Below are 19,401 nucleotides of genomic sequence, written 5' to 3'. Positions count from 1 at the left end.
TGCGTGCTGATTGGCGGCGGGCGCCTTCCAATGGGCGCCGCCAGCGCCGCCCGGGGAGTGGCGCGGGCCCCGCCCCGCTCCGAGCCCCGCCCCGGGGCTCCGGCGGCTCCCGCCATCTCGGGGCCGGCCCCCGGGGCTCCGTTCCGCGGCCCCTGCCGCCCTCCCTGGAAGGGCGCAGCCCCGCAGCCCCCCGCCCGGCGATGGACTCCCTTCCGCAGGACGGACAACGCGGCAGGGCGCCGGGACCAAGCGGCGAGCCTGCTCCCACGCGTGACTGCAAACCAGCGTGGCGTAGCGCTCCCCCGCGGCGCCTGTAACTGGGAGCCGGCGCTGCCTCCCCCCGCCAGCTCCGACGGCACCGGGCCCAGCAGGAGCGAGGCTGGCCCGAAGGGTCGGGACTCGGATCCCCGATCCCCGGGATCCACTGGCAGTGAGCAGCAGCAAAACCTCCGGGGTTTAAGTCGCCGGATCCAACCCTGGGAGACAGGTGCGGAGCTGGCTGGAAGAGCCAGCAGGCGCCTTTTTTTTTTTAGATTGTTGCTTTTCTAAGGGCAATTGCGCTTTAAGGTGACACCTACGCTGCAAACATAGAGCCTGCAGAACGCGAGGATGGAAGAGGAAACACCTGGAGAAGGTGCCCGCGTGCACCTACAGCAGGGCGGCACTCGGTGTCGGCGCGCACAGGGAATGAACCAACAGGCTCTTAGCGACAGCCAGGCATCCCGATTCAGTCACAGGCCCTTACCTTCCCCTGGACAACCCCCAAACAAAAAGCCCCCGGTGCCAAGGCTGTAGCAAGTAGCGGCACCACCCAGACAACTACAGGCCACAAGAGGCATTCCCGGACCAGCCTTGGAGCTGGGGCAGCGGGATGTAAAGCCCACGGAAGGATGCTGATCAATGCCAGCTGAGAAGGTGACTGCTTCCCCTTTCCAGTTGCATGGGAACATGTAAGATCTCCCAGCAGCAGCACCACTAGCATAGCCCAGTATTCCCAAAGAGGAGCAAGAACTCATTTGTCATCTCCTCCACCTCTTCTGCTCCCCAGCCTCTCCAAGCAGGAAGCAGAGGCGGGGTAGGAATTGGGGCTTTACAGAAACAGCAGCTGAAACTGAAGGACTGGGAGAGTTTTAGGTACCTGGAGGTGCAGCCCCCCCAGTCTGGGGGTATCAGGAAGCCCAAGTGCAGTGGGGTATATGCTTCTAGATGCTAAGGGGTCGGAAAACATGTGTGGAGGTAAAAGCCCATTCCCCCTCACCCCTCCTCTATTTCCTAAAAATCATAGGGACAGCATTAAGGTGGAGCTCAAAACTGCTCTTGCTCTGCAACTCCAGGGCTGGGGAAGGAGCCCACAGGGAGATGACAGACAAGTGCAGGTGGCTGACAGAAGGACCAATAAAGTGCAGCCTCCCAGCCAGTGCCAGTAAGATCTCAAGGTAACTGCAGGGGAATAAAAGAAATGGAAGACAAGCATTTTAACAACATCAAAGTCCACCCAAAACGTTCTTGATGGGACATAGTGCAAACAGGAGAAATATTGGTCATGCTTTATAAAAGACAGGGGCTAACCTTTCAGGCTGTGGGAGAAGAAAAACATGAGGACAGCAGAGCTGAACTCAGTGTAAGTCTCTGTGTCCCAGGCATTCCAGGCAAGCTACTCGTCCTCTGTGGAGGGAAGGGTCTCTTGTAGTGCTCTCCGGGAAATGACAAATTATCTCACCTCTACGGTAACTAAAAAAAGACCACCCCTCTCCACTCAAGCTACACAACCGCCCTAACTCAAATGCAGGAAAAATACCATGAAGTTGCCTGGAGTACTGCTTCAGGATTGGGTGCACAAACAAATTGTCACACGTACACAGCGTACGGCATCCAGGGACCAGAGAGCCTGCATCGGGCTGCCGCAGGGTGCAAGCACGTCATCTCAGAAGAGGGACGTGACATTTGAAGTTACCCAGGTGTTCCTGCACTCTCTCTTCTTTGACCCCTGGATGTTGCTGCAGATACTGGCCTGCGAGATAAACACCATCTTCAGGCAACTCTGAACTCTGCAAGGCCAACACGGGAGCCTCAGCATCACTGGATTTTGGCCCCTCACTTATCCTTCAGAGCACGTTGGTCCTCTTTGTAACAGCAAGATCTGAGCAGGTCTTTGGCAACTCATGATCGGTGGAAGGCATGGGGATGGAAGAGGTGCACGGGAAAGGGCAGAATCCTGCTGTGGATCTCTGTTACAGTATTGTCACAACAGCACCTATGGGTTTCAGTGTGCAGCGAGAAAGGTTAAAGCTCATCCTTAGCATTAACAAGATGCTGCAGCGGATGAACCGGTATCGTGTGATCTCTCAGCAGCTGATCCTGTGACCCTTCGCGGCTGTCAGGGGATCTGTCACCCAAAAAGTCTGCAAGAGTATAATCCTCCAGCAGGCCAGCTTCTACCGCGTGGCGCCAGAGCCTCTCGTTCCCCACTAGCCCTTGCATTCTCACATACCCCTGCTGACAGAAGGGAGGCAGTTTCTGACGGGTGAAGGCAAACAGGAAACAGGACTCTGTGGAGAAAAGATCAAAAATCAGACACAGCAGAGAATAACTCCCGTAAACTCTTGAGGACTCATGCAGAACAAAAGGCAGAGAGGATGAGGGAAGATGACTGGAGTTTCCCACCCAGCACCCTGCCCTGGGTGGCAGCAGAGTAATCGACTCAATTCTGCAGAGCTGAGGAGATGCGGGGTGGGATCTCCAGTCTGCACTCCGAGAGGAAAAGGAGCTGGATTTGAGTTTGCAGCCCTCTGTCATCTTCTTCATACCACAGGATTGCTTCCCTCTGTGCGGCACATGGGGTTCCTGCAGGAGGGTCACAGACCAGTCTTCAGACCAGGAAGGGAGGCAGCAGAGGCTCTCCAGCTCTTACATCCCAGCACTCCCATTTCCCATGGAAAAGCAATCCCATCATCAGTACCTGAAAAGAGATCTGGTACCCAATGGCACAAAGGAACGCTCGGATAATGGAGGAAGAAGGAAAGCTGCAGGTAGAAAAGGGATTGAACCAAACCTCATACACCTTTCCCTAAATCCGTGTGTGCCTGGGGCAGTCTCTGGTGCTGAGCAAGAGCAAAGGCTATTTGGGAACATACACACAGCACCGGCACTTTTTACCATCTGGGGAGTGCATCAAAGAGGTGTGTCTGACAGTGAGACCACCAGCTCACCACAGGGAGATCACAGCTATTTGCAGAAGAGATCGCTCCTGTTGCGTGTCCCTCACATCCCTCATCCTCCTCCTGCCACCTTGACCCTGTGCTCAAATTACCTGCAAAGAAATTGCGCAGGTCGGTGCTGAGGCAGTTCTCCAAAAATCGCCTCAGTGGCAGGATGTGAGCGTTCGGGGCCGTCCAGTCTGTCAGAAAGTCCTCCACAATGTGATGGATGGCATCTGGGCGGGGGAGAGGCCAATCTGGGGGCCGAAGTCTCATCTCACGCTCTGCCAAGAGACCGTTAAGGGAATCTGTCAGAATCAAAATGGCATTAAAGAGAGCTTGGGGAGTGGAAAGCAGCTATGACAGCTGTTCCAGCTTTTGTCCTGACCTTTTTAATCCCTACCTTACTTTCATTTGCAATCCCCTCTGCTAGCTCTGTCCTCAACAGCCCTGCCACTGCACAGCTGCCCCTTGTCCCTGCCCGCAGTACTTCCTGTCATTTCATTCCCATTCCCCCTGGGCAGGGACTGCCAGACGGGCTGAGCTGCGTTCAAGCTTTAATGCTGCTACCCATCACACTTCTTTCCATGCGAGGCAGGCTGGACCCTGACCCTAGGTTGCTGGAGATGAAGATTCAGTACGCTCATTTCCCCAAAAAATCTATTCTGAGTGTCTTTGTTTGCTGGATAGAACACTCATCTTCAAACCTTTGCCTTTGGCTGCCTCTATCACTGCGTGACCTCTCAGTCCTGGGCCGGCCAGAGAGAGCAGCTTTCTTTTGGCAGTAACACTGAACAGCCCAGCCGCATCTGCTGGGACTCTGCAAAATACATGCAGGGTGCCAGCCAAAGGAAAGCAACGTTCCTCTTTTTTTGGAATGGGGCATTTCCCAGCGCACCTGTTTGTTCCTATTCTCCAATGTGAGGTCTCTGGTACAACTCCCCCACCCTACACCTTGTGTCAGTCTGAGCGATGGAAACTTCTTGTCAACTCCCAGCTTTTTCTTCAGCTCACGCAGTGGTGGCAGGTGTCCCAGAGGATGGACGTGAAGGAAATGGAGAAGGGTGTGCAATGCCTTCAGGTACCCCCCCCCTTCTTTGGCTCTGAAGTATCTTCATCCCTCTCCGTTTTGCTCGTATCAGATAATTAGCAGGGAGAGGCAGGAAAGCTTACCTGTTGGGAGGCGTTTGTAATAGTAAATAACAGGGTGCAAAAAGTTGGACTGCCAGGCGTGCTGTGCCTCTCCCACGGCTCGGTTGTAGTAGAAGACATCCTTGTCAGCCCCAGAGAAATTCCTCCCATACTCCATGATGATGACAAACAGCCCATTGGGAGCCTTTCTCCCCGTCTGCATTTCCAGCTCGGCCAAGACTCCAGCCGGGTATTCTTCCAGGTATTCAAATGCTGTGGCATTCCTGTGAATTGCAACCACAACCATCAGACTTTTCCACCAGAGAAAAGCCAGCTGGGATCCAACACCCCCTTCAGCTGGTCAAGGCTAAGGCCAAAGAGCCGTCAGATAGTCATTACTTTGGTCCTTATAGATCTGGGCTGGACTTGATGCACAGCTTATGAAGGCTGCAGATACTGTTACAAAACTCCGTTATTTTCCCAGATGATGGGATTCCTCTCTACATGAGCACTGCTCAAGGAAAGCTTTTCCCTGGGCACAGTAAAAGGGTACTACACCTCTGAGCCTAGAGGGGAGGTCTGGACCATTTCATCCCCTTAAGAAAGAGAAGTAGTTGGCAGAATTGGGCACAGCAGCACCAGTCATGGCAGTGGTACAGGTTTTGAGGTGGCTGCCTATGTGATGGTAATGTCCTTAGGCAGCCACAGAGAAATTTGCGTGGCAGCATCATGGTAAGCAATGGTAAAGAAAAAGGAATGAAATGATGGAGTGCAGTGCTGGGAATAATTACTCACTCACTCACTCTCTCAGCAGTATGATGTCAGCCAGGACACTGAACATCTGGTAGAGGCCCGAGGCCTCGTTCACCCGCTTGATGATGGAATTGGTCAGCTGTGTAATAGGGTGGACCGTGGATGGCCAGGGGACACCATGGTGACGGTTTTCCAATAGGCGGTGGACTGCACGAGCTAAGACATTGAGAGAAACAAAGACAGCTTATTTAAAAATCCAAGCTTACGCTTTTAAAGAAATCCGATCGCTCTGCTGCGGCACACACAGATACTGGCAGGACACAATAAATAAGCTTTACAGCTCATCCGTGCTCAGGATCTCCCACCCCAATTGCTGGCAACTGCAGTGGAGATGCCCTCTGAAAACTGATGTGATGCTAAATGGTTGGTGAGGGGGTGGGGGGTCCTCGGGGATATTTCATTACTTCTGAGCAGTCCTTTAATGATAAGGACGGGCACACACACATAAGGACAGAAATCCTCTCTACTGCCCAAAGCCACTGGGTTTTAACTCCACAGCACAGACCTCTCACCCACAGCCTGTCACGAGGCAGAGCATCTGGCGGGCAGAAATCTATTGTGTTACATAAATAAGAGACAATGGGCAAGAGAGACACAAGACAAAACAAAGAGAGACAACCAAAAACTTCAGATATGACCCCGAGTCACTTCTCCTCCACTTCAGATGATGCAGCTGCAGCTCGGCTGTGTTTTGTTTTTCTTGCTGCCAGCACAAGACTAAGGGTGATCTCTTTCCAGCAGTAAGCTATGAATTGTTTCTTTGGAGGGGGGAAAAACTCCCACCTCTGCCCTTTCCGTACACCCCAGTACTCACTTGTATACCGGAATCCATGGATAAAGCCCCCAGCAGATTTCCTGAAGTCAACAGAATGGCTAGCAGTGCCGAGAACAAAGAGCCCCCGAGTGCCCCTGGACTCGTAACTAGGTTTGATCTGAGGATACTTCTTTTTATTCCCTTTTCCTGGCATCATTCTAAGGGAGCTGATGGGCAAAAGAGAAGAGCAGGCTGTCAGGAAGGGCAGGGGTGGAAAAACAAAGTGTTTCTGATAAGGCACACATTAGATTGCAGCCACTGCAAGACACTGCTTCATGCCCCCACTGCCTTCAGTGGGATTTACTACTTTCCCAAGAGCATAAAAAGTCCACAAGGATTTTCCAGAAGACAAGGGTGCTCATCTCAAGGTAGCTCTGGACAAGATCAAATTCCAGCCTGAGCCACTGACAGTGAATTTTGGAAGACAGTGAAGTTAGCAGTATAATTTTCAGCTGCAGGATGTATGAGGAGACAAACCAAGGTGGAGTGAAGGAAAAAAGGCAGACAAAACCTTTCTGTGGCGATCTGTACCTGTACCATCCTCATTCAAAAAAAACCAAACCCAAGCCACAAAACATTGCTAGCCTTCTCCATGTGATCTGGCAGGTCAGGATGTTGAGTTCTAAAGGCACAAGTTTTTTCTGTGTCACCCAGGTCCCAACACTGCCATTTGCTCAGCCCTGTAGCCTGTTGATCAGAGGGCAGTGGTACACACATTCCCACTGGGACACGGCCATAGCTGTGGGGTAAATAAAGGACTGTGCAGCATCAAGTAGCTCAGAGCATGTGGAGGTCTGCCCAATGCTGCCAGGAGATGACTTGCCCTTCCCTTTCCTCCCTAGTCAGGCCCTTCATAGTCTCTCACTCTAACTACCTGCGTCACTATAAATCCTGGTTCTTCCTCACCTGTTGTAGATAGAGAAGTCAAATTTCCAGCCCAGGCAGCGGATGACGCGGTCGTAAGGTGCGCGGGTGGCAAAATTATCCAGTTCGTCCTGCGGGAGGGTGATGGAATCGATGCCTGCACTGGTGTTCCTGTTATCCAGGTAGAACCTGAGCGTGATGTGCAGCTTCCCTTTCTTGTCCTTGACAATAGCCAGATCTTCCAGGTCACCCTCCAGAAGCCCATCCAGAGATTTCAGCTGGTAGGTGTCCAGCAGGCCGTTGTTAATTGCTCTACGAAAAAGAAAATGTAAGAAGGGCTAAAAGAAGGGAGGATAGGTGGGATCCACGGTTCTGTCTCAGCTGCTGAAAATGGGACATCATTACCAGGCATCTTGCACTCCCCTTCAGTGCAAAGGTTATCCCCAGAGCCTCAGGGCTCACAGGAACAGCACAGGTAACACAGCCTCGCTGCCCTTGCAGGATGTAGTCAACCTCAGCTCTCCTCCGTGATTGCAAGCAAGGGAACAACTTAGGAGCCAGCACTTTTTAATGACACAGTTTCCAAGGGGACATTTTCCTACTTCACACAGACCCTGAAGAGCTCGCATCAAGCTCTTGTGTTCAGCAACTGTAACCTGGACTGTTTTAAACCAAGGACCTAAAGATAGAAGGCCTCATGTTTCCTCTGTGACCCCCAGGACCACAGCACCTCCTGTGCCAGTCCAGTTCGTTGCCTGGGCAAGAAGTGATTCTCCTTGTTTGTACTTTGGCTACATTTAGGAAGAGGAAGAGGAGCAGTTTCCTACCTCAGATCCCCGACGTAGTGGGTGGCCCATGAGAGGCGCACGCGGGACCGGCTCACCATGTGGATGAAATTTGTGACGCCCAGAATGTTCTCTGCCGTCTCAAAGGCTGAGTTCCCTCGGCCCAAGATCAACACGGTTTGGCCAGCAAAATCCTCTGGGTTGATGGACACAGTCTCGTAACCCTCAACATATTCTGAGCCAGGGAAGTTGACCACATTGGGCACCCACGTCCCAGTGGCGACCAACAAAGAGCTGCAAAAACAGGGATAGCACTAGGCAATGCAGGAATTACAGGAATGGCAATGCAGGAATTACAGGAATGGGGCCATCACTCCATCTCATCTCTCCTCCCTCCTCCCGCTGTGGAAAATGGCTGTGACGTGTCTCCTCCGGCTGCTCTGGATCAGCTGCAGAGATCACGTTTTCAAGAGAAAGCTCTCCCCAGCTTCACCTAATGACCTGCTCCTCTCTTCCCTATCCTCAGGCCAAAGACAGTGACTAGGACTGTCGATATAAATAGCAAAAGTCAGTGCAGGTGCTGTACATATACGTCTCCCTCTGTTGTACATGAATGTGCAAGTACTACTCACATGTACTCACTGACAATATATATAAAGACTAAAGTTTCACAGGTCAACTATAAAAAATTACTTTGATTTAAAATTTGTGTTGCCTTTTAGTACAGCAGAACAAAAGTCATTTTTAAGAGGGATAGAAAATGGTTTCAATATTTTAAAATGTAACTCCTAGTCATAAAAACGTTAGCAACATCGCTAATTGTTAACACTAGAAGTACAGTAATCTTTTTATATCTCTCCATAAGAACGTTTACTTGAATCTTAGGAAAATTTTTGTGACTTAGACAGAAACACCAGGCAGCCGAGGTTAGCAGCACTGTCTGCCATCCCAGCCTTGCTCACGCAGCTCCCGAGAGCAACTCGCTCGTGGTGCGTGGGTGTCTGGGATTGCCTTCTGTCCCCTCCAAGCTTGCCAGCCAGCGCACCTCCAAGTGACAGCCAGCGCGACCTGCTGTCGTAGAGCTGAGGTTCTCAGGAGAGGTGAGAAATACACTCCATATGTTCACATGAGTAACTTCTAGAGGGTTTTTAGGAATGTAGCTCAGTGGCAGTATGAGATACACAGGCATGAGTATAACAAGGGGAAGGGGAATTTGGGGACCAGCAGCCTTGAGAGTTATCCCTCACAGTCCCTCTACTGCAACAGCCCCACTTTTCTCTGGTTCTTTCCTGCTGGCTCTGTACTAACCCAGGGCTTCAGTTGCCTGGGACATACTTTTAAACATTGGTTCTTCTAAGCACATGTAGGTTACTGGAGGTCAGGTGTGACTGCACTGACTCAGCCAAGTTTGTAATAAAGGCAGCAGTGGCTACAAGTACGACTGAGGGGTTATTTTCACAGAGAACAATTATCTAGTGATAAAAGTGATTTCAAGCTTACATATCAAGCATGGAAACTGCAGCGATGGCAATTGCAGCCAGTTTGCGTCTGCCCTGCCAGCTCCTCAGCTGTCCGAGGCGTAACATTGCTGCGAAAGGCAATGCCTTCCCAAAAGCAGTTATTCCACCCACCCACCCCACTGATCCCTGTGACACATTTTCTCCTGTGATAACCTCAACTAGGTAAGGCTCTGAGCAGCCTGACGTTGCTGGCCCTGCTTTGAGCAGGGGGCTTGGATGAAATGACCTTCATAGGTTTCTTCCAACCTAATTTATTCTATGCTTTTCTGACTTTGAAGATGCCTGTGGAGAGCAGTGTGGCTAGCCCCGGTTTTGCCCATTACCTGCACTTGTAGTTCTGCCTGTCCTGGTCAGTCAGGAGGAAGTAGTGGCCGTTCCAGGCCTGCCCATCCCTCTCCAGCGTCACATGGACAATGGCCGTGTTGTACTGAACCCGCAGCTTCAGCAGGGAAGCAAAGTCCTCCAGGTAACGCACCATCGCGTCAGCATTGGGGAAGAAGTCACGAGAGTAGCGTCGGAAAAGCAGCCGGTTGTCGTGGCTGAGGAGTGAGTTCCAGTCGTGGCGGAGGTTGAACTCGCTGTTGGATTTGCCCGTGTACTGTTTGTTGATGCTGATGAGCTTGCGGTGGCGAGGGTAGAGGGCGAAGAAGCTGCCGGGAGCATGGCTCCGCTCGAAGACAACGTAGTCCCGGCCGGCTTGCTGGAGGAAATAGGCTACCTGCAATCCTGAGGGGCCAGCCCCGATGACACAGTAGTCGTGGTAGAGGAAAGCAGCGCCGGTTGCCGCATACAGGCTGCTGGTGTACAAGGCCAGCCCCAGGAGCGTCCCACAGACCGCCGGGGCCATGGCCGGGCCAGGACAGCTGCCCCTGCAGGGGAGAGGACCGGGGAGGTGTCACCCAGGGGATGAGCGGCTCCAGGGGGTGGAGGCCTCCCCACAAGAGACCCCAGCCTGGCCACTCCCTGCCTGCCCAGGCCCAGCCACCATGATGCCACCACTACCCTCAGGGCCCGGAGCCGGGATGGGAGTTTGGGGCGGGGCCCCACTCCCTGCCAGCCAATAGCAAAAGGGGTCCCAGGTCTTCCAGCCAATGGGCACACAGGGCCCCCTGCCCCAGCCAATAGCAGACAGGATGGGGCCAGCAGGTGGCAAGGCGGGGCAGCACCTGTGGGCCAAGGGCCGCAGGCCCCCGCAGTGCCTCAGCTCCCCAACAGCCAATGGGAAAGGGAGGCGCAAGCCCGTCGGCCAACAGGAGATGGGGAGCCCCGCGCTGCCCTCGCTCCCCCGCCAATAGGGACCGGTCTCGGCCCCGCTGCCCCCCCCCCCCCCCCCGCCCAATGGCGTGCGGGGCGTGGCCGCCACCCGCGAGGCGCCGCACGTGACGCGCGGGCTCGCCGCGAGCCGGCCGGACCCGTCCCCCCAACGGCCGCACCTGCACCATAGAGCTCGCGCCGCGCCGCTCCTCCCGCACGCGCCGGGGGTGGTGGGGGGGGGGGGGAAGGGAGGGGAGGGGGTGGGGCAGCGCCGCCGCCCCGCCGCGGGGGGAGGGGGGTGGGTGAGGGGCGGTGCGCGCGCCGCGCCGCGCCACCGCCCCGCGTCACGTGAGGGCGGCGCCGCGCGCGTACCACGTGCCCGGGGGGGGGCGGGGAGCGACGCTTAAAGGGGCAGGCGCGTGGGGAACGAAGAAGAAGCGGAGAAGCCGGGAAGGGGAAGAAGAGCCGGGAAGGGGAAGAAGAGCCGGGAAGGGGAAGAAGAGCCGGGAAGGGGAAGAAGAGCCGGGAAGGGAGCCGTGACTTATTTCACAGCGGCTCCAGCGCCTCAGCGCCCCCACCGCCCCCACCGCCCCCTCCCCGGTGCCGGCAGGGTTCCCGCAGGCAGGCACACACGGCACAGTCACTGAACAAAAGTAACTTTATTGGGCTTTCTCCCCCCTCATCGTTTCTTTGCAGAAGAGGCAGGCAGGGAGGGGCAGCCACCCTCCGCCCCTCCGCCGGCAGGGCTCAGCTCTCTTCCTCTGGAAGAGAAGAGAAGAGAAACAGTGATGAAGCAAACACAGCCAGGGAAAGAAAACCACACAACCTCCCCCCACATCAACCCTCTCTGTCAAGGAAATGCCACAAAGAAGAATTAAAAACCAAGCCTGGTGCTCCATCCCCATCCCCTACCCACCTGTCCATCAGCCCACACCACCCCCACAGCATTTGCAGTTACACGCTTCACACTCCCGAGCAAGTTACGCAGCGACCTAAAATTTCCATAACAAAAACCAGAGCAGCCTAGGCTAAGTTTACACCCCCCCCCCCCCCCCAAAAGCTGTTAACATATTTTTCGCATGGCGGAAGCGAGAGCTCCAGGTCAAATGGCTTCCCGTTGTCGATGGAGCTCACGCAGATCGCACGTCAGGGACCACAGATGGTTTTAGGCAGCCAAGCGAAGACAGCAGTTGTCACTGCGGCACTACCAACCCTCCGGAACTCCCAGACTGACCCACTGGCGCTTGCTCAACTTCAGCGTTCACTTTGTAAAAGCCTTCACTGAGCTATCTCAATCAGGTCGGGTAACCAGGCATTTTAAATGTGTCATCTTAAAATCACTCCCATTTCTAAAACTGTAGTAAAAAAAAAAAAATATCCCAGTACCAACAGAAATCGGCACCCACCCCCCCCCAGATCCTGGTGCCGCCGAAAGAAGGGCTCCTTGGCAAGCTCCACTTTCACACTTGGTGCTGTGGACACAGGTCCTCTCCCCCACCCCGGCTAGAATCAGTCCTCACTTAATATCCATACAGAGGATCTGCATTTCCAACTCTTGGCTCTTTTCGCTTCCAGCTGCGTGCTCCAAATGCCACTCACATGCACCTTTTCCACCGCTGAGCACCATCCTTGGGACCACGCATTCTCCAGCCTCACTCCTCCCTTGTCACTTACACTCACTAGTGACCCCCCTTTATCATAGAATCGTTTAGGTTGGAAAAGACCATTAAGATCATCCAGTCCAACCGTTAACGTAACATTACCAAGTCCACCACTAAACCAATTAAGGGTAGAGTAGCAATTTTGTGTTTCCTGGCTTGGTGGCTGTGTTATTTTTAATGAAAGTGAAAACTAGGAATCATTAAGATTGGAAAGGATCTCTAAGATCATCATAGGTCACCCCTCTTCATCCAGACCAGTGGATCACTTAAAAGCATAAATCACCCAGTATGCTACAAACCTTCTTCTTCCTCTTCTTCCTCCTCATCCTCCTCATCTTCATCAGAGCTGAAGGTGCCATCAGGCAAGCTGTAGATCCGGATCACCTGCTTGTTGGGGTCTTTGAGGATGAGATACTTCCCCTCATCCAGCTTCATGCAGATGTCGATGACGCATCGCAGGATGCCCCAGGCGTTCTCTATGCTCAGGTTGATCTGGCTGGCAAACTCATTTGGCTTGAACTGCTGCGTGCCCAGGATCACGTGGCGGGCAGAGTCCTTCACGTGGTAACGGGATACGTACCTGGGGGACAGGGCAAGAAGAAACCAGGGGGGTATCAGGAGATTAAGCCCGACCAGCAGAACAATGACACCAAGAAGAGCACTGTGATCAGTTTGGTTTTGTTTTCTGGGCTGAAAAATCCCAACTCCAACACTGAAAGCTAAGAGGATCTCCCGGCTACGGGCTGTCAACCAGTAATGTACCACTACCCCAAATCAGATGGGGGGTACAAAAGACAGAAAAGAGTTAGTCCCACAGATAAAAATTAAGCAACAGCATGATTAGCAGGGAGTTTGGACTTAAACAGATGTGAATGCATCAGCCTGAGGATGGAACCTAGGACTGCAGAATCCGCAGACCACGTTAGCAAATGTCTTGTTCATTATCCACAGAAAAAAAAAAAAAATATATTTTGTATATAATTATATATATATTATACATAATCAGCCATATCATCTGCTGTGAAAGCTACCCATGGGAGTCCCAGCTAGGGGACTCACCAGCTCTGTGCTGGTGCTGTGCAAAGAAACCACAGGAAAAGCACTGACCAGGATGCCTGGGAAACTGGATGCCTGGAAGCAGCCAGCACGCAAAGCAGCTCATCCAGGCCATCAATAGCGGGGCACAGGCTCAACTGATTTTAAGCTGACAGTCTGAAATGGGCTGTGGCGATACCTCCCCTCCACCCAATTTCTCATTAACGGGGCACTGAGGATCTCAATCAAATTCCTCACAGGTAGCACAGTCACCGTATTTATTTCCCTTGTTGGCAATCTCGGCAAACAGGCCGAGAGCCGCAGAAGCCGCCTGCCCGTCATGTGCATGAGGTCTCACGAGGTCAGTCACAGCACATCAGCCGGATGCCAAGGGGAAGCCACAAGCTTTCCCCTCATGGCCACTCAAACCATGGGGTGATTTTATGATTACTCATTCTACAAATGGTTCCCTTGGACATATACTGGGTTAAAACATGGAAAATACACCTGAAAGATGTTTGGTGTGAAAACCCCATCTTACCCAAGTTTAAGATATTCTGATCCAGCCAGCAGTGCGCAACATGTCCAGCGGGCTAATTTGTAGCTGTTGTTTTTCAGCTCTGTGGCAATCACAGCTCCTCTCTGAGAGTCAAGCTTCTGGCGCCAGTCTACTCCATTGCAATACTGAGAGGAGAATCAAAACTAGGGTCAACCTAACAAGCCAGCAGCAGTCCTCTCTCCTGCCATCTTGACAACACGTAAGGAAGTTTCTTCTGTCTACCTTACGATACCGCATGGGGGAATGCAAAGAGCAACCTAGAGGGAAAGCCCCCGCACTGGAAAGGGAGAAAAGCAAACAGCGGGGATTGGCCAACATCTGTGGCACTGGTTACAAAGGGAAGTTTGTTAGGGAAGCGTTGACGAGGGGAGCATGGGAACAGACTGGCTACTGGGCCAAACACCTGGGGACAAGAGGGTTCAAAACAGCCACCTCACATCTGTGAGAGAACCCCATCAGCACTACTTGTCCACCAAAGTTATGGGCCTTTGGTGGAACTTAACCACCCCGAGGACACCGCCAGATCTTTGTCTCATCTTGCCTGCTGTACCTGGCATGTCAGGCAGCAGTGAAGCAGTTAGAGCTAGCTTTGGGATCTCGTTCTTCCTCACCCTGGAATCCCACTCGTTCAGTGTTTTGATGTTGATGAAAGACACTTCTCCATTTGCTCCTGTCATCACACCATCATGTTCACAGCGGACAATGAGATCTATATCATCTCCCAGCTTCCACCTTCGGTATCTGCCAACAAACAATCCAGCTGGTTATTTCGGACCCTTGTTCTCTTCCAGATCCATGCAAGCACTCAACAATATCCTCTCCTCCTCTATCTGTTCACTGTGAGGACATCCAGGAATCCCTCTCATGATAAAGCTTCTATCAATAATACTCCTGACTCATTTTGCCCCTGTATCACACCGACATCCTGCCCCCTTGCCAAACCTGAGCATCACAGAGAGATCAACATACCTGTATGCAACAGAGGCTACTTCGTTTTTATCCATGTCGTCCTCCACAAAGGGGTTTGGGTTTGGAAACTTGTATTTCTCCTTTCCCTGCAGAAGAAAACAGAAGGGCATGTTAGGGGAAAAAAAAAAGAGGGAACTCTCCCCTACTGGATAAATATTCTCTTATAGCAACAGTAGCTAATTTCCCTTATACAGAAAAACGCTAAAATATTAAGACAGCTGACGAGAAGCCTCATCTTCACATTAGTCACTTCACTGTAAGCAGTACTTCTACTGGCACTTCAGCTTCACTAAGTGTACTCGGAAGCCCGTCTGCTTCACCAGTGGGAGTGGGATTCCTTCTTTGTGGAATAAAGGTGAAAATCTTTCTGCAACAAAATCACACTGCTCACCAGAAGTAATCCCACCTCTTTCAAAACCAAAAGCACATCAGCGTAACATACCTCTGTCAATTAAAATGCTTCTGTGCTGTATTAAAGCAGCCTTAACAAAGCCTCTCCTTGATGACACACAGACCCTACTACCCAGCGCTGCTCAACCTTACCATCCTCAGACACTGCTGGGAGAAGTTGTGATTGATGTAGGTAGCTTCCATGGCAAGGTTGCGCGGAGAATTAAAGGAGTTGCCCTCTTCCTGTGGTGGTTCATTGGCTGTTTCACTCACTGTCAGGAGGTCTGGGAATAAAACCAGACACAAGTGGTTATGCTCAGGGGAGTAACTATTTCAGCTTCAGTGAGTCTCTAGCCCCACTTTGAAGCAGATCAATATTGAAGTTACCCCACAGCTAGCACAGTAATCAGCTTGTTCCAGATGTCTCAGTCTGGACACCAAGACACAGAATAAACTCAAAAAACCCCATAAAGAAAACTAGACTCTCTAGCTACCATAACAGCAATTTCTTTAAGGCCTTTTCCTCACCAAAATCGGAATTGTCCCTCTTGTCAAAGAAAAGCTTGGATCCAACTCTCTGGACAATGATGTCCCAGGAATAGACAGAGCGAGTGCAGCTCATCAGTGTGGCCAGGATGGCATCTGTGGCAAATACATTCCCTTGGGTCTTTGCCAGCTATGGATACAGGAGGAAGAGAAAAAACTGTGTTTCAGCAACAAGAGTCGTCACTCCTTCCCTTCCCCATCCAAGAGCAGAAGTGTTAGCAAACCAGATCATTAACCTCTCCCACGCTGAGGAAGCTAGACTGGTAGGTACATCAGCAATTGCTAGACAAAGTGTGAGGTACTGCCCAGCAATCCAGGCCCACCTTCACCCAAACAAGGAAAAAGCAAGAAACCCACTACAAAACGTGAATTCTGTTGGGAAAACACATGGCTCCTTATGGCTGATCTGGTCAGAGAAAGAAATCTCCGAGCCTTCTTCATCTCCAAAAGCTGAAACCTCAAAAACCAGGTCTCTGAAATGAAAGTTTCTTTCCCAGCACAGATCAAGTGCCAGTCTGCTTGCCTTTCCAGAATTACAGCTTTTCTTTGGCCAGTATTCCTAGTTTTGCATCCATCTAGCTCTGCCCAGGACCTAAGAAAAAATGACACCAGCTAATGCTTCTTTTCCTTTGCAGGCTTAGGGACCTGCAATTTTTCTGCCCTTAACTCTGGTCTGACGGTGACAGCTGGTCTCTAACAACAGCATGCACCGAGAAACACACTATTGGGTTTTACAAACGAGTAAACATACTTTTCGGATAACTGGGTCATCAGTAGTAGTGACGGTATGGAAGATGCGCTTAATGCTCCTCAGTAGTTTCTCATTCCTTGTTGTAATGCGGTCAAAGGCTTTGTCGTAGTACTCTAGGGCTCCACAGCACTCTCTGCAGAGGTAAGAGGACCATCTTGATACCCCCACTACAGGTAACACCACCTACACCACCCCACTACAGATACACAAACCACATGGGACTGAGGGGCCTGTTGGACGTTCCATTACGTCCCCCTGCTTTGGGTACCTCAGTGAGAACACTGGGACCAGGCCAGGAGACCCTCGCCCTCCTGCTTTCCAAAAATCCCGTCAGTTCAGGAAGCAAGTGCACGGCTGCTTCAGGAACTTACATGTCCTGTGGCTCTGACACCTCCAGGTAGCGCATCTTCATCAGCCGAGGAAAATCCATCTCTTCTTTCACCTCCCAATCACTGCGAACTTCAACAGAGGAGTCACGAGGCTTCTGCTGTGCAGCCAGAGGTAGGACAGATAGAGAAGAGAAACGGAGACACAGCACATCAGGATTTGTGCAAGAGGAGCTGCCCTGTGAGCGCAGCCAGAGAACCCAAACCAATGCACGGGGCAGAAAGCTTGCTAGTTTACCTGTGATTTTTGATCCCATTTCTGTCTCACTCCAAACTGCTTCTGAAACTTCTTTTGTAGGCGCAAACGATCTCTAAAATGACAAATATGAGAAAACCTGTAAGAGAAGTTCTGTGTTCCTACGTGCCACAACCATTCCTACACTTCCAAATTACTACCAGAGGAGCAATGCTTTTAGGCACCAAGCCACTGAAACATTTGTTGAGCTGTCTGTTGATCAAGATGCTCAAGGCATTAAAAGCTCTGTTCTTTACTCTGAGCAGCTCTTTAAACATTTTCATCTCCAAAGACTGCAACGCAGTTTCCAGAAAGGGCACGCTTTGCTCTAAAATGGCCTGTTTACTTTCTAAACATGATGCACAAATCCTTCTTAGTTCTTCCATAGCTGTTTGAAACCCATGCTTATAACTACTGGTGACATCAGCAGAACATCAGACTTGAAATCTCCTGAAATTCTTCTTTGCTGACTGTTCGCTCTAGTGGGTTCTGTTACAGTAACTTAACAAATTTATCAAGAGTATGTTCACACACTCCAACCCAAGTACGGTACGCTCATATCTGCAGCCTCACCTCTCCTTCTGCTTGGCACTCTTTGGCAGCGTCTGCATGCTGAACTGCAACATGTTCCGACGGTCCTTGTCTCTCCGAAGGTTCCTCTGCAAAAATGAAGGACAGAAAAAAAAAAAAAAAAAAAAGAACATTTTAGTTCCAAAGTAATTCCATGCTGCTGAAGCTCTCCTTTGAGCCTGTTCGTGAAAACACACGTTACCTGTGCAAATCGCATACGGTTCCTCTGGTACGCCGTCTTCTGTGTTCGTGCTGTATCCACCAGCTGGAAGCTAGTCTCATCCTCCTCATGGAAATATGCATATTGACTTCCGCCACCAAACTGCGACGAGTACTTGTCTGGAAATAAAACAAAGCATCTTGACACCAAGCTCCTAGGAAAAAAAGACCCAACACTTTGCCCCCTTCTCCCCCAAAATTCCCTCCAACTGCTTTCACCTAAGTCCGATGCATAAATTGGGACTCCTGCTTTATGCCAGTGTGTTTCCTCCCCACTCCAAGCCTCCCTGAGAAGCCCCAGTCATGAGGCAGTACAAAAATCAGGAGTAAGCCCTAAGGACAGGGAGAGCCCCATGGAGCTCTCCCAAGGGTGAGGCACGCTTCCTAATTTAAGAAGCCTCTCTTGCTGAGGCGCACAGGTAACCATCAGAGCGGGTGTGAGACATGAAAGCAGGAATGACACTTGAAGAAGACTCTGTAGGAAATAAACCACAGGAGCAGCCACCAGACAACACGTACTTGTGTATCTTTTATCCTGATATGTGGCTCCTGTCCAATCGGCCACCTAGGGACAAGCATAAACAGTAAAGTAAGTGACTATTAACCTGACAGTTCCCCCGACCTCTGACTTTATATATGCAGGATTTCAAGCAGCAAAAGCAAATACTGCTGTACGCTCCAGAGCTAATCCTTTCAACTCCCACCTCTGCTTGCCAGCCCTGCGAATCGTTCACAACTGTGCTAAGCGTTAGGATGCACTGCAAACGGTGTCAGAAGAGCAGCCACGGTACTAAGAAGGGAAAACCGGTGGCAGCATGCAGAGGCGGGATGCCAGAGGCACTCGGGGCCGGTTCAGCAGCAGCCCACCGTGCCGTGGCACGACTGAGGTACCTTTCCCAGGCGGTCTCCTTTACTGAAAGGCTGGTAGGGCATGTCCCTGAACTGCTCGGGCACGGCACACGGGCCCCAGCCGGAGGGGTTGTCCTGGATCACGGGTGTCACAAACTTCGCCATTTTTTAAACTTCTAGAGAGGAAAGAAAAAAAAAAAAAAACAAAAACCAAACCCTCAGCTGCCGCCCGGTGAGCCCTGCCGCCGCCGCACGCCGTGACAGGCACGGCGGGGCACCGGGGGCCGCGGCCTTGACCCCGGCACAGGCGCGGTGCCACCATGAGAGGAGGGCGGGCAGGCCAGCCCCGCCAGCCGGGCCCGCACCCAGGGGAGCGGCCGGGCTGGGCTGAGGGGGTGCGGGCAGTCCCGGCCGCCGCTGCCACTGCGTGTGCGGGGGGCAGGGGCGGGGACCCGGCCCCTACCGGAACCGGTGGCAGCGCCGGGGCGGGGCCGGGGGTCCCGATGCCCGCGGGCGGGTGCCGGTAGGACACGGGGCCGGCCCCGCGGTGGCCCCGCCGCCCCTCTCACCTGCGCGGCCCCGGCGCGGCCCCGATGGCGGCGGATGAGGCGGCGGCGGATGAGGCGGCGGCGGCAGCGGCGGGCGAGGAAAGAGGCCGCGCGCAGCCCCGGCCCGCCCTTTCCGCGTCAGCGCTGCGCGACAACAACGCCGCTGTCGTAAAATTAAAAAAAAAAAAAAAAAAAAAGAGAACGCCGCGGGGAAGCGGAGCGCGGCTGCCGTAAAGCGCTCCCCGCCCGCCCAGCGCACGCCGTACGTCACGGCCATAGAGCTGCCGGAGAGGCGGGCTAAGGAA

At 52.4% G+C, this 19,401-nt stretch overlaps 2 protein-coding genes across 3 annotated transcripts; both read right to left on the bottom strand.

Annotated features, from left to right (window-relative positions):
- Positions 1–2,283: 2,283 nt before the first annotated feature.
- On the bottom strand, positions 2,284–9,971 carry FOXRED2 (FAD dependent oxidoreductase domain containing 2). The gene is made up of 8 exons (XM_009481891.1): positions 9,448–9,971; positions 7,647–7,898; positions 6,862–7,131; positions 5,956–6,122; positions 5,132–5,297; positions 4,371–4,612; positions 3,311–3,481; positions 2,284–2,549 (listed from the first exon to the last, which is right to left on the bottom strand). Exons 1-8 carry the CDS (start codon positions 9,969–9,971, stop codon positions 2,284–2,286), a joined length of 2,058 nt encoding a protein of 685 aa, XP_009480166.1.
- A 1,047-nt stretch (positions 9,972–11,018) lies between these two features.
- Positions 11,019–19,156, bottom strand: EIF3D (eukaryotic translation initiation factor 3 subunit D). Of its 2 annotated transcripts, none has more exons than XM_075706259.1 (15): positions 19,118–19,156; positions 18,591–18,724; positions 18,219–18,264; positions 17,683–17,819; positions 17,484–17,569; positions 16,914–16,986; positions 16,661–16,776; positions 16,290–16,422; positions 15,521–15,668; positions 15,146–15,276; positions 14,603–14,688; positions 14,245–14,374; positions 13,616–13,758; positions 12,339–12,619; positions 11,019–11,139 (listed from the first exon to the last, which is right to left on the bottom strand). In XM_075706259.1, the coding sequence occupies exons 2-15, from the start codon at positions 18,711–18,713 to the stop codon at positions 11,126–11,128; spliced, it is 1,647 nt and encodes a 548-aa protein (XP_075562374.1). In that variant the 5' UTR covers positions 18,714–18,724; positions 19,118–19,156; the 3' UTR covers positions 11,019–11,125. The 2 variants fall into 2 exon arrangements, with proteins under 2 accessions (XP_075562374.1, XP_075562380.1); XM_075706265.1 differs by having other exon boundaries at positions 16,661–16,773.
- Positions 19,157–19,401: the final 245 nt, after the last annotated feature.

This window comes from Pelecanus crispus, chromosome 1 (assembly GCF_030463565.1).
Source record: "Pelecanus crispus isolate bPelCri1 chromosome 1, bPelCri1.pri, whole genome shotgun sequence".
Lineage (NCBI taxonomy): Eukaryota > Metazoa > Chordata > Aves > Pelecaniformes > Pelecanidae > Pelecanus > Pelecanus crispus.
This window is presented reverse-complemented; position numbering and strand designations above follow the sequence as displayed.

What these genes read in the sequence shown, in the direction of transcription:
- FOXRED2 (XM_009481891.1), bottom strand. Translation starts at nt 9,971, where the DNA reads ATGGCCCCGGCGGTCTGTGGGACGCTCCTGGGGCTGGCCTTGTACACC. An exon ending in TTACAAACGCCTCCCAACAG is followed by an intron (nt 3,482 to 4,370) that starts GTAAGCTTTCCT and finishes GTCTCTTGGCAG; the next exon opens with AGCGTGAGATGAGACTTCGG. An exon ending in CCTGCGCAATTTCTTTGCAG is followed by an intron (nt 2,550 to 3,310) that starts GTAATTTGAGCA and finishes TTTTCTCCACAG; the next exon opens with AGTCCTGTTTCCTGTTTGCC.
- EIF3D (XM_075706259.1), bottom strand. Translation starts at nt 18,713, where the DNA reads ATGGCGAAGTTTGTGACACCCGTGATCCAGGACAACCCCTCCGGCTGG. An exon ending in AGTGCCAAGCAGAAGGAGAG is followed by an intron (nt 16,987 to 17,483) that starts GTGAGGCTGCAG and finishes TTGTCATTTTAG; the next exon opens with AGATCGTTTGCGCCTACAAA. An exon ending in CCCAGCAGTGTCTGAGGATG is followed by an intron (nt 14,689 to 15,145) that starts GTAAGGTTGAGC and finishes TTTCTTCTGCAG; the next exon opens with GGAAAGGAGAAATACAAGTT.